The 14,151-nt window shown below is 44.7% G+C and overlaps 1 protein-coding gene across 2 annotated transcripts in view; it reads right to left on the bottom strand.

Moving 5' to 3' along the window:
- CFAP157 (cilia and flagella associated protein 157) overlaps positions 1 to 11,695 on the bottom strand; it is a 38,714-nt gene extending 27,019 nt beyond the window's left edge. Inside the window, exons 1-2 of one of the 2 annotated variants that reach the window (XM_073600445.1) lie at positions 11,457 to 11,695; positions 2,065 to 2,336 (exon numbers count right to left, since the gene is read on the bottom strand). In XM_073600445.1, the coding sequence (XP_073456546.1) occupies positions 2,065 to 2,336; positions 11,457 to 11,605 (421 nt within the window). In that variant the 5' untranslated portion in view covers positions 11,606 to 11,695. Of the gene's footprint in view, positions 1 to 2,064; positions 2,337 to 10,054; positions 10,144 to 11,456 lie in introns of those variants that run through there. The other variant, XM_073600446.1, reaches the window with a different exon arrangement.
- Positions 11,696 to 14,151: the final 2,456 nt, after the last annotated feature.

The following is a 14,151-nucleotide window of genomic DNA, read 5'->3' as shown; positions in this document are numbered from 1 at the left end:
TAGCAGGGTGTCACTGTACAGGAATACTGTGTATTAGAAATGATAGCGGGAGCCTACAGTGTAGGGTGATGGCAATGTTTGAAATAATTGAAGCCCCTTAATAGAATGGAAAAATCATATCAGCAATTGCCATAAAACTAGATCATGCGAGTAGATAGGCAACCCAATGACCTTATACAGTGCCTTGAAAAAGTATTCATTCCCCTTGAAATTTTCCATATTTTGTCATGTTACAATCAAAAACGTAAATGTATTTTATTGGGATTTTATGTGATAGGCCAGGGCTCAAAATTTCAAGTCCTGAGCTACTAGCCAGGTCTCAAGGGTTACTCGCCAACAGTTGCCCCGCCTAACCCCTACCTTGCCCCTTGCTACTTTGCCCTGCCCCTAATAACGCCCTCATAACTCGTGAGCCCATAGCTCTCCTCTTCCTCCATTCCACCTGGGCGATCACTGGGAGAACGGCTCCCGATCAACCCCACCTGCCGGCAGTGCTTGCCCCCCCCCCCCCCCACTCCCAGGCAGCCCAGCTTGCTAGCCCTCATTTTCCACTCGCAAAATGCGAGTAGGTGAGTGGAAAATTTGAGGGCTGTGGTAGACTAACACAAAGGGGCACATAATTGTGAAGTGGAAGGAAAATGATAAATGGTTTTTACATTTTTTTACAAATAAATATGTGAAAACTGTGGTGTACATTTGTATTCAGCCCCCCTGAGTCTATACTTTGTAGAACCTCCTTTCTCTGCAATTACAGACACAAGTCTTTTTGGGGATGTCTCTACCAGCTTTGCACATCTAGACAGTGACATTTTTCCTAATTCTTCCTTGCAAAATAGCTCAAGCTCTGTCAGATTGGATAGAGAGCGTCTGTGAACAGCAAATTTCAAGTTTTGCCTCAGATTCTCAATTGGATTTAGGTCTGGACTTTGGTTGGACCATTCTAACACATGAATATGCTTTGATCTAAACCATTCCATTGTAGCTCTGGCTGTATGTATTGGGTCGTTGTCCTGCTGGAAGGGGAACCTCCGCCCAAGTCTCAAGTCTTTTACAGACTCTAACAGGGAAGATAGATGGAGATGGGATCCATCCATCTTCCCATCAACTCTGACCAACTTCCCTGCCCCTGCTGAAGAAAAGCATCCCCACAACATGATTCTGCCACCACCATGCTTCACGGTGGGGATAGTGTGTTCAGGGTGATGTGCGGTGTTAATTCTCCACCACACATAGCGTTTTGCTTTTAGGTCAAAAAGTTAAATGTTGGTCTCATCTGACCAGAGCATCTTCTTCCGCATGTTTGCTGCGTCCCGCACATGGCTTCTCACAAACTGCAATGAGCCTGTAATTCTTAGCACTTAAATCTTCCAAACAAGAGTCTAGCAGACATCCCGGGTAAGATAAAGTTTGAAACACAAAATCATAAATTCAAATATAATAAATAACTATAAATAATTATAACAAATGATAATATAATAATAATAATAAAATATATTCAATAATGTAATCAAATCAAAAACACTGAAATTTGCTCAGTTGCAGAATTGTCGCTGTCATTACTTTCAGGTTCTGATGACGAATTTCCCCACAAATCACTATCGCTCAATTCTGCAAGTGATTCTAATGTATTATCGCTATTTTCTAGCTGGTCTAAAACTGCTTTTGATGTAAAGAGACACAAAGCATTATGGACAAAGGTGATGTGAAATAATTTGATACGGTAATGTAATCTGTAAGATTACAGTGTACTGTATGTATTGTGTGTTTTTCACTTTTTGAATTTGGTGGCGTTCTCCGTCCCCGTGCATTGCGACGCTCTCAGGGAACGGAGCCCGGCACTGTGATGAATCGAGCAAAGGACAAGGCTTGCACAGACAGCAGGGAGACATCTCAGGATCCTGGGGACAAGGTAAGTAACTTTGCCTGAATCCTGTGATGCAATCCCAAGTGTGGCTCGGGATTACCGCTTTTGGTAATGAAAATTCATCCCGAGCCACACTCGGGAATACCGCCAGGGAGGTTAATACAGATAGGATGGAAGCGAGTGTGGAGGACAACTCTTACCCAGAAGCATGTTCTCTGAAGTAAGGCGGTCCATTTTCTCCTGGGACTCACTCCGTACCTGCCCCAGCTGGGCCTCGTAGGCTTCTTTCTCAGCATCTTTGGCCTCTTGTAGTCCAGTCAGCTGATCGTTGAGGTCAGCGATTTCATCCATACGCTGGTTGAGGGTTCTCTTGAGGAAAGACACGATCTCCTTCTTGTCACTGGAGAGTTGCTCAAACTGTGCCTGGGACTGGCTCTCCTTTGTACAAATTTCATCCCATTTGTTCTGATACCTGTGTATAAGACAATAGTAAGGCCACATTTACATGTGTGTCTGTATATCTGTGTGTGTATGTCTGCATGTGTGTGTGTGTGTATCCTGCATGTGTGTGTGTGTATGTCTGCATTTGTATGTGTGTGTGTATGTTTGCGTGTGTGTGTGTCTGCATGTGTGCGTGTATGTCTGTGTGTGTATGTCTGCATGTGTGTTTGTGTGTGTGTATGTCCTGCATGTGGGTGTGTGTATGTCTGCATTTGTATGTCTGCGTGTGTCTGCATGTGCGTGTGTATGCCCTGCATGTGTGTGTGTGTGTGTGTGTGTGTGTGTATGTCTGCATTTGTATGTGTGTGTGTATGTCTGTGTGTATGTGTCTGTATGTGTGTGTGTATTTGTATGTCTGCATGTGTGTGTGTATGTCTGCATTTGTATGTGTGTGTGTGTGTGTATGTCTGTGTGTGTCTGTGTATGTGTGAGCGTATTTGTATGTCTGCATGTGTGTGTATGTCTGCATTTGTATGTGTGTGTGTATGTCTGTGTGTGTGTCTGTATGTATGTGTGTATTTGTATGTCTGCATGTGTATGTCTGCATTTGTATGTGTGTGTGTGTGTCTGTATGTGTGTGTGTATTTGTATGTCTGCATGTGTGTGTGTGTATGTCCTGCATGTGTGTGTGTATGTCTGCATTTGTATGTGTGTGTGTATGTCTGCGTGTGTGTGTGTCTGCATATGTGTGTATTTGTATGTCTGCATGTGTGTGTGTATGTCCTGCATGTGTGTGTGTGTGTCTGCATGTATGTGTTTGTGTGAGTCTGCATATGTGTGTATCTGCTTGTGTGTGTCTGCGTGTGTGTGTGTCTGCATGTGTATGTCTTCATGTGTGTATGTCTGCATGTGTGTGTGTCTGCGCCTGGGCCCTGAAGGTACTAGTTATGCCACTGCATGGGGCCTATGCATCCATGCCCTGTGTGACGCCATATTTACCGCACGAGGATGCACAGGTGTTCCACACTTTTCCGATGCGGACAGTCACATTCAGGTAAATTAGGACACCGGCTGCACGGACACCGCTGCTCCCAATGTGACATCTGTGTGGGTGCATGGTCCCGAACGCACCTGCATAGGTGTTATATTGGGAGCAACAGCTGTGTCCGTGCAGCCGCTGCATCCCAATTGACTCGAATGTGACTCTAAGGAACACCAGTGTAACCACATGTGGGTAAACACAGACGGCAGGGGAAGCACGGATCAATACCTCCTGTGTGAACAAGGTCTAAAAGTTTAACTGCATTTCAAATTTAAAGTTTATGTACAGCACATTCTTTTTTTTTTTTCAGTTTTGGTTAGATATCACCCACACAGAAGAATGCAGGAGATGCATGCGAGTGTCATTAATCCTAATGGCACCGGCACGCACTAGAAATTGCAGCAGCCGCTTCCCGCACTGGGAACCGAACTGCAATTGCAGTTTCCGTGTGGGCTGCAATTTAAAAAATGGAGCAGGGACCTTTTCCTTGTGTTTTCAGGTGGCACAGCAGCCCATTCGAATGAATTTGCTGCCATGTCTGCACAAAATGCAGCTCCCCGAGCCACACAAGTGAGAACAAGGCCTGAGGGCCAATTTACATTTGTCTGCAGGGTAACATCTGTGGGAAAAGGACTATAAGATATGGGCTGGCCAAACCACTTGAACAGGGTCTTCAAAAATGTGTTCAATAAAAAAGACACCGTGTTTTGGGGATTTTCACCCTTCATCAGGGCTGAAACAGGCTACATAAAACACAATAAATATCTGTTATATACAGTGGGGAAAACTATTATTTGATCCCCTGCAGATTTTGTAAGTATGCCTACTTACAAAGAAATGAAGGGTCTATAATTTTTATCATAGATGTATTTTAAATGATTCTGAGACAGAATCTCAACCAAAAATCCAGAAAAAAACACATAAAACAAATGCTATAAATTAAGTAGCCGTTTAGTGAGTAAAATAAGGATTTGGTCCCCAAGCAAATCATGACTTAGTACTTGGTGGAGAACCCCTTGTTGGCAAGTACAGTAGTAAGACGTTTCTTGGAGTTGGTGACCAGGTTTGCACACTTCCCAGGAGGGATTTTGGTCCACTCTTCTCTAAATCCTTAAGGTTTCTTGGCTGTCTCTTGGCAACTTGAAGTTTTAGCTCCCTCCATACATTTTCTATAGGATTAAGGTCTGGAGACTGACTAGGCCACTCTGGGACCTTAATGTGCTTCTTCTTGAGCCACTTCTTTGTTGCCTTGTTTTGGGCCATTGTCATGCTGTAAGACCCATCCATGACCCCTCTTCAGTGTTCTGGCTGAAGGAAGAAGGTCCTCATCTAAGATTTTACAATACATGGCCCCGTCCATTGGCCCCTCAATGTGGCAAAGTCGGCCTGTATTTTTAGCAGAGAAAACGCCCCAAAGCATAATGTTTCCACCTACGTGCTTGACTGTAGACATGGTGTTCTTAGGGTCATAGTCAACATTTTTCTTCCTCCAAGCTCAATTTTGGTCCCATCTGACCACAGCACTTTCTCCCAATTCTTCTCTGAATCATTTAGATGTTCGTTGGCACGACTGTACATGTGCCTTCTTGAAGAGGGGGATTTGCTGTGTTTGGAGGAAGAAAAATGCCCACCATGACCGTAAGAACACCATCCCTACAGTCAAGCACAGAGGTGGAAACATTATGCTTTGGGGCGTTTTCTCTGCTAAAGGTACAGACCGACTTTGCAGAATTAAGGGTCCAATGGATGGGGCCATGTATTGTAAAATCTTAGATGAGAACCTTCTTCTCTCATCCAGAACACTGAAGATGGGTCGTGGATGGGTCTTCCAGCATGACAATGAACCAAAACATCCCACCAAGGCAACAAAGGAGTGATTTAAGAGGAAGCACATTAATATATATATGCAGTGCCCTAAAAAAGTATTCATACCCCTTGAAAATTTTCCACATTTTGTTACAACCAAAAACGTAAATGTATTTTATTGGTATTTTATGTGATAGACCAACACAAAGTGGTACATAATTGTGAAGTGGAAGGAAAATGATAAATGTTTTTCCAAATTTTTTACAAATAAATATATGAAAAGTGTGGTGTACATTTGTAATCAGCCCCCTTTACTCTGATACCCCCAACTAAAATCTAATGGAACCAATTGCCTTCAGATATCACCTAATTAGTAAATAGAACCCACCTGTGTGTAATTTAATCTCAGTATAAATACAGCTGTTTTGTGAAGCCCTCAGAGGTTTGTTAGAGAATCTTAGTGAACAATCAACAGCATGAAGGCCAAGAAACACACCAGACAGGTCGGGGATAAAGTTGTGGTCTTGTGGAGAATTTAGTTGTGGAGGGTTAGGTTATAAAAAAATATCCCAAGCTTTAAACATCTCACGGAGCTCTGTTCAATCCATCATCCGAAAATAGAAAGAGTATGGTACAACTGCAAACCTACCAAGACATGGCCGTCCACCTAAAATGACAGGCCGGGCAAGGAGAGCATTAACCACTTCAGTCCTGGAAGAATTTACCCCCTTCCTGACCAGAGCACTTTTTGCGATTCGGCACTGCGTCGCTTTAACTGACAATTGCGCAGTTGTGTGACGTGGCTCCCAAACAAAATTGACGTCCTTTTATTCCCACAAATAGAGCTTTCTTTTGGTGGTATTTGATCACCTCTGCGGTTTTTATTTTTTGTGCTATAAACAAAAAAATAGCGGCAATTTTGAAGAAAACGCATTATTTTTTACTTTTTGCTATAATAAATATCCCCCAAAAATATTTAAAAAAACATTTTTTTCCCTCAGTTTAGGCCGATATGTATTCTTCTACATATTTTTGGTAAAAAAAAAAAAAATCGCAATAAGCATTTATTGATTGGTTTGCGCAAAAGTTATAGCGTTTACAAAATAGGGGATAGTTTTATGGCATTTTATTAATATATTTTTTTTACTAGTAATGGCGGTGATCAGGGATTTTTATTGTGACTGTGACATTATGGCGGACACATCGGACATGTCTGACACATTTTTGGGACCATTGTCATTTATACAGCAATCAGTGCTATACAAATGTACTGATTCTTGTGTAAATGACACTGGCAGTGAAGGGGGTAACCACTAGGTGGCAGTGTAGGGGTTAAGTATGTCCTGGGGAGTGTTTCTAACTGTGGGGGGGAGGGGGTGTGGCTACATGTGACACGTCTCTGATCTCTGCTCCCGATCACAGGGAGCAGAGATCAGTGACACTGTCACCAGGCAGAACGGGGAGATGCTTGCTTACATTAGCATCTCCCTGTACTTCCTCTCCGTAAGGCGATCGCGGGTATCCCCGCGGCGATCGAGTCCGCGGGACCCGCGACCTGACTCACAGAGCTCCCAGCCGGCGCGCACACAGTGGCGTGGCGCCAAATTTAAAGGGACGTACGGGTATGCCCATTTGCCCAGCCGTGCCATTCTGCCGACGTACATCGGCGTGCGCCGGTCGGGAAGTGGTTAATCAGAGAAGCAGCCAAGAGGTCCATGGGTCAGATGAGACCAGAGCACCTTCTTCCATGTTTGCTGTGTCCCCCACATGGCTTCTCACAAACTGCAAATGGGACTTCTTATGACTTTCTTTCAACAATGTCTTTCTTCTTGCGTCCGTTCCATAAAGGCCATAATTTGTGGAGAACACGACTAATAGTTGTCCAGTGGACAGATTCTCCCATCTGAGCTGTGGATCTCTGCAGCTCCTCCAGAGTTACCATGGGCCTCTTGGCTGCTTCTCTGATGAATGCTCTCCTTGCCCGGCCTGTCAGTTTAGGTGGACGGCCATGTCTTGGTAGGTTTGCAGTTGTCCCATATTCTTTCCATTTTCCGGTGATGGATTGAACAGTGCTCCGTGAGATGTTCAAAGCTTGGGGTATTTTTTTTATAGCCCAACCCTGCTTTAAACCTCTCCACTTTATCCCTGACCTGTCTGGTGTGTTCCTTGGCCTTCATGATGCTGTTTGTTCACTAAGGTTCTCTAACAAACCTCTGAGGGCTTTACAGAACAGCTGTATTTATACTGAGATTAAATTACACACAGGTGAACTCTATTTACTAATTAGGTGATATCTGAAGGCAATTGGTTCCACTAGATATTAGCTAGGGGTATCAGAGTAAAGGGGGCTGAATACAAATGTACACCACACTTTTCAGATATGTATTTGTAAAAAACTTTGAACACCATTCATCATTTTCCTTCCACTTCACAATTATGTGCCGCTTTGTGTTGGTCTATCACATAAAATCCCAATAAAATACATTTACTTTTTTGGTTTTAACATGACAAAATGTGGAAAATTTCTAGGGGTGTGAATACTTTTTCAAGGCACAGTACACACTCACTGGCCACTCTATTGGGTACACCTTGCTAGAAACATTCCTCAGAGATTTTGGTCCATATGGACATGATAACATCACGCAGTTGATGTGAATCTCCCGTTCCACCACATCCCAAAGATGCTCTATTGGATTGAGATGTGGTGAGTGTGGAGGCCATTGGAGTACAGGGACCTCATTGTCCAGTGGTGAGATGATTGGAGCTTTGTGACATGGTGTATTATCCTGCTGGAAGGAGCCATCAGAAGATGGGGACACTGTAGTCATAAAGGGATGGACATGGTCAGCGACAACACTCAGGTAGGCCGTGGCATTTAAATGATGCTCAATTGGTACTAAGGAGCCCAAAGTGTGCCAAGAAAATATCCACCACACCATTACACCATCACCAGCCTGAACCGGAGATACAAGGCAAGAGGGATCCATGATTTCATGTTGTTTACACCAAATTCTGACCCCACCATCTGAATGTCTCAGCTGAAATCAAGATTTATCAGACCAGGCTACATTTTTCCACTCTTCTATTGTCCATGTTTGGTGAGCCTGTGATAATTGTAGCCTCAGTTTCCTGTTCCTAGCTGACAGGAGTGGCACCCGGTGTGGTCTTCTGCTGCTGTAGCCCATCTGCTTCAAGGTTCGATGTGTTGTGCATTCAGAGATGGTATTCTGCATACCTTGGTTGTAACGATCGGTTATTTAAGTTACTGTTGCCTTTCTATCATCTCAAACCAGTCTGCCCATTCTCCTCTGACCTCTACAAGGCATTTTCCTCCACACAACTGCTGCTCACTGGATATTTTCTTTTTGTTGGACCATTCTCTGGAATCCCTAGTCATCTTCACCACGTCCATATGCCTAAATGCATTGAGTTACGTGATTGGCTGATTAGCAATTTGTGTCACCAAGCAATTGAACATGTGTACCTAATAAAGTGGCCAGTGAGTGTATTATATATAGATAAATCTATTTCAATCTAATGTGAATATATAATTTACATCAGATTATTGTATACAGTATTTCTATTTTTTTTATTGAAGTATCAGAGTGTATCTAAAATGCATAACATTTGTCAAAATACATTTCAGTTTCTTCCTTCACTTTCTATCCTGGAAGCACAAAATCTCCGCTTAGACAGTTGTCACTGAAACAGGCATGACACCCATGACTAAGCTCTGTTGGGCGGAGTGAAACGTGTTGGGGGTGTGGCTGGTTGGAGTCCGGGCTTTGGTTGTCACTCCATTCACTTCTCTAGGACACCTTAGACGTGTGGCTTTCAGGGGCTACCTGTCAGGGCTGGACTCAGCCCTTCCTGCTCTGAGCTGACCGCTCAGCTGTCAGCTAATTGCCAGCTCCTATCTCTCCACAGTTACTCAGCTGTTGATGATATCCTGCTCGTCAGTCCTGCCTACTTAAGCCGTCCAGTCCAGAGGATCTCTGCCTTCGCCTTGGTCACATCACAGAAACCATTTCCTGTGATCCTGTTGAAGACCTGCTTTGCTGACATCCCTTCTGGCTCCAGATCCTGCTTGCTGTTCCACTACATTGATCCCTGACTTCTGGCTTGGCTGACTATCCGTTCTGGTTACTGAACTTTGGCTATGTTTTGACTACGTTTGTTCTTTTTACTTTTATTATTAAACAAGTGTGATTTAACTGTACTTCTGTCTCGGTCTGATTTCATGGTTTCTGACACTACCCCTTTGTCTCTTGAACTCTTGTAGAAGCCAGGACGGGCTCCATCCCCTAGTACTCTAACAGCAGCTGTGGATCTACCGTTTACATACCCCTTCTCTACTGAGCCTGAGTGGCACACATATCCTTTCTAGGTCACTGAAAATATACCAAAAAAGCCCGTCCATGAAAAGTCAATCAATAGATCAATTTCTCACGAACAGCCATTCAGCAGGTCCCTGAAATGGCCAGATTTTGATCCATGTATGGCCGGCTTAAAAAGGAAGTAAACCCTGATAGGTTTTACTTCCTCTTTGTTCCCTGCAAAGTAAAAGTATAACTAGCATGCATTGATTTTTTTATGCATGTTTTTAGGCACGCTGCTATTATACTCTATCAGAACGCATGTTTTATGAAAGGGCACCAAAGAGGCGGCATGCAGGAGTTTGATGCGCTTTCATGAGAACGTTCGTTCTAATAGAGTTTAATGGCAGCGTGCCTGAAAACATGTGTAATTATTCCATAAAACGCACCGCAAACGCACTGAACCTGCAAGTGAACACTGAGACTGCGATGTAAAGGAGCCCTCTCTGTCCTTAATGTCACTGGCATCAATCTCTGGAAATGCTCATTTTCTGGCAGTCATTTTATGTCTTTTTCCAACCTCACCTCCTATGTAACTATGACCCCGGGGTTCCATCAGAATGTGTGTGGAACGGATTGTGCCGTGGAAAGCATCACAAATGCGCAGTAAGGATTCAGCTGACGGAACATCACTTCCGTTACCTAATCTGACAGGTCCCCGATACTGACGGAACACCGGTGTTCTGTCAGAGTCGGCGACCCGTCAGATTAGGTAAAGGAAGTGACGTTATGTCAGCTGCGCATGCATTCCACCGGTCCCAGGTTTGCTCATGTGACAGAAGACCTGCAATCAGAAGGAGACAGCGGACATCTTACTACACCCAACTACGTCTTGAATTTCATTTTAGCAATAAAGTGAGCGTATAGAAATAAATATGGTGTGCTGACATTTGTGATGCTGTTTGGATGTTACATTTTGAAAGAAACTGGACGCCAGCAATAGGAAGGTGGCGGAGGCCATGTTGGTACACCCCGCACTGCTCAGCGCTAAACCTTGAGCCCACGATCACATTGGGCAGCTTTGGCATACTATTTGACCTGTCAAATCAGTGGTTATTGCCGGTGTTCTGCCGAGAAAGTTCCGCTCGGCGGATAAGGACCCCCCTCTACTGCGCAGATGCTGCGCCTGCGCAGTAGGATCCGGCGGAAATAGCCGAAGGTGAATAGGTGAAAATCAGCTGTACACGGCGCCTGTAAGAGGGCCCCTCGCGGGGTCGCTTCGCTCGCCACGCTTCAGACACGGCCTGGCTTCGCTCGGCTCTTTTTTATTCCCCCTCTAGGTCCACTTGAATGGTGGGGAAGGAACCTGGACCCAGGGCGCAGGCACCGTGTACAGCTGACTGAACATTTTGAGCTTCGCTATCTCCATTGGCTCATAGTAGTTCGCAATGCGCAGGCGCTGCGCCTGCGCAGTACGGGGGGGGTTCTTATCCGCCGAGGGAACTTTCTCGGCAAGACACCGGCAATGGCACCATCCGAATTGGTGCGCCATCACACCGATTCCCAAAAGTAGTTCCTGCACTACTTTTGGCGACTTCCGGGGCGATTTGAATAGACATCTGTGCAGGAACCGTCACAGATGTCTGTCAAATCACCCCCAAAGTCGTGGTGCGTGGAGTACATGGTGGAACGCATCGCTAGAACAACGCCTTCTGATTTCAGGTGTTCCATCAGATTAGTGAACCCGCTATCAGATCAGTGGACCCGCTATCAGATCAGTGAACCCGCTACGCATGCGCAGCAAGGATTCAGCTGACGGAACGTCCCTTCTGTTACCTAATCTGACAGGTCGCCGATTCTGACGGAACACCGGTCCTTTCACAACGCCAGGGCATGCTGGGAGTTGTAGTGCTACTACTACTACATCTGAAACATGTAGTCCCTCTGATTGCAGTCATGCTGGGACCTGTAGTCCCCCCACAATCACCTCTCCAGGCGGCCCTCCAGGTCCCGGATCTGAAGTTGGTAGAACTCCTTGCTCTCCTCGGTGACGGGCTCCCCTCTGCTCCTCTCCTCCGCCTTCTTCTCCTTCTTCCCGGCCGCGCTCCCTTTCCCCTTCTTCTTCTTGGGCGCCATGGTACCTTCACCCACCGATCCGCCGTCCACAGCGTCCCGCTGCTAGGCAACCACGGGGGGGGGAGGGGCCGCGGCCGGACACACCTACTGGGATGGTAGAATGGGCGGGCTTCAGTAGGGGCGGGGGGCGGGGTTTTCTGAGCCGAGTGCCATGCTGGCGCAGGCTCGTCCACGTGTGATGGGCGGGGATAGTTGAGTTGATGGGAGGCGTGTGTGGGCGGGGCTCCAGGGCTGTGCTGGGGATCATTAGCTGTCAGTGAGCTGTGATCATGTGACACCAGTCATGGCTTATAATATAGAATAGCTGGTGACACTGTCACTTCCTGTAGGGGGGGGGGGGGGAGATGCTGGGTCAGGGAACCCCCATATCTTCTAGGGGTGTTGGCAGAGTCATCCATAGCTCCCAACTGTCCCTGATTTCGAGGGACTGTCCCTGATGTGGAGCAATGTCCCTCTGTCCCTCATGTGTCCTTCATTTTGGTCTGATCTATAGAGTTTTATATAAAATGCACTTTTTATCTTTCAAAAAGTGTTTCCCAGTACTAAACCTTTCATCCAAGTTCTAAATTGTTGCATTTGTAAATTTTTAAAGTCAATATAAAGGAATAGTAGTAGTAAAAAAAAAGCCTAATTGGATTTAATTAACCTTTTTTTTGGTTAATTCCCCTTTGAGGCTCGATTCACACCTATGAATGTTGCTTTTGAGCGTTTTTGGAGGGTTTTTTTTCATGCTTGCCACGTTTTTGAGCAGTGTTTTTTTGGCGTTTTTGCCGCGATTTGCGTTTTGCGTTTTTTTTTTTTTGCAGTTTTTTTTTTACAGTCTTAAAAAGAAATTAAAAAAAAAAAAAAAAAAAAAAAAAACGGCAAAAACGCATCAAAAATGCACCAAAAACGCTGCAAAAACGGTGCACTTGCGTTTTTGATGCTTGTCCATTGAATTCTATTACATGCAAAACGCTGCATTTTGCATGAAAAAAAGTCCCTGACCCTTTCCAAAAATGCAGAGAAACAAAAAGGCATTGATGTGAACATGTTCCATAGGAACCCATGTTAAAAAATTCCCGTGCCTTTCTGCAAAATGCAAAATGCATCAAAAAACGCGCTAGTGTGAATGGAGCCTAAGGGGGTGTGACGGGGGAGTGTCCTATGCCTACAAAAGTTTGCTAGTAGGTGTCCCTCGTTCCCATCTCAAAATGTTGGGAGGTATGATCATGTATCTATACAAAGTAGATGTCAGTAGTCCCAACTTCCTACCCCAGGTCACCTTCACCCCCACTGATCTGGAATCGCAGATAGAATCAGCGCTAATCTGGCCGTGATTCCAAATTACGCAAAAATAGTAGCAAAATGTGCGACCGGGCGCCATTCATTCTTCATGGCACCCCAAATGCCATGCAATTTTTACCACAAACAAAAATGTGCCAAACTTATCACCCAAAAAAGGTGCATGAGTTTTGTTTGAAGCCACAAATGCACATAGGGGCGGCCCGTTCAAGTGACTAGGCTACCCTATGTGTGACAAGCGGAAACGCATGTGGATCGCCACCCCCCCCCCAAAAGAAAAATCATGTGCAGAAACGCCTAAGGCAGCATTTCACATCGAGAGACTGAGTGTATTCCTCCCGCAACACGGCAACACGCATATAGGGCAGTCTATTGATTTCAATGAGCTGCCCACCGCATGGCAGAGTAGCTCATGGAGCATCTTACTGCGATCTGGTTTGCATGTTTTTCATAGCTCCCAACTGTCCCTGATTTGGAGCAATGTCCCTCTGTCCCTCTTTCCTCCTCATTTGTCCCTCATTTTGGTCTGATCTATAGAGTTGTATATAAAACGCACTTTTTATCTTTCAAAAAATGTTTCCCAGTGCTTAAACCTTTCATCCAAGTTCTAAATTGTTGCATTTGTAAATTTTTAAAGTCAATATAAAGGAATAGTAGTAGTAAAAAAAAAAGCCTAATTGGATTGAATTAACCTTTTTTTTGGTTAATTCCCCTTTGAGGCTCGATTCACACCTATGCATGTTGCTTTCGAGCGTTTTTGGAGGGTTTTTTTTCATGCTTGCCACGTTTTTGAGCAGCGTTTTTTCGGCGTTTTTGCTGCGTTTTTGCCGCGATTTGCGTTTTTTTTTTTTTTTACAGGTTTTTTTTACAGTCTTAAAAAAAAATTAAAAAAAAAAAAAAACGGCAAAAACGCATCAAAAACGCCGCAAAAACGCTGCAAAAACGGTGCACTTGCGTTTTTGATGCTTGTCCATTGAATTCTATTACATGCAAAACGCTGCATTTTGCATGAAAAAAAGTCCCTGACCCTTTCCAAAAATGCAGAGAAACAAAAAGGCATTGATGTGAACATGTTCCCTAGGAACCCATGTTAAAAAATTCCCGTGCATTTCTGCAAAATGCAAAATGCATCAAAAAACGCGCTAGTGTGAATGGAGCCTAAGGGGGTGTGACGGGGGAGTGTCCTATGCCTACAAAAGTTTGCTAGTAGGTGTCCCTCGTTCCCATCTCAAAATGTTGGGAGGTATGGTCATGTATCTATA

This window comes from Aquarana catesbeiana, linkage group LG09, assembly GCF_042186555.1.
Source record: "Aquarana catesbeiana isolate 2022-GZ linkage group LG09, ASM4218655v1, whole genome shotgun sequence".
Taxonomy (NCBI): Eukaryota; Metazoa; Chordata; class Amphibia; order Anura; family Ranidae; genus Aquarana; species Aquarana catesbeiana.
The sequence above is the reverse complement of the archived record's forward strand: the minus strand, read 5'-3'. Positions and strand labels throughout refer to the sequence as shown.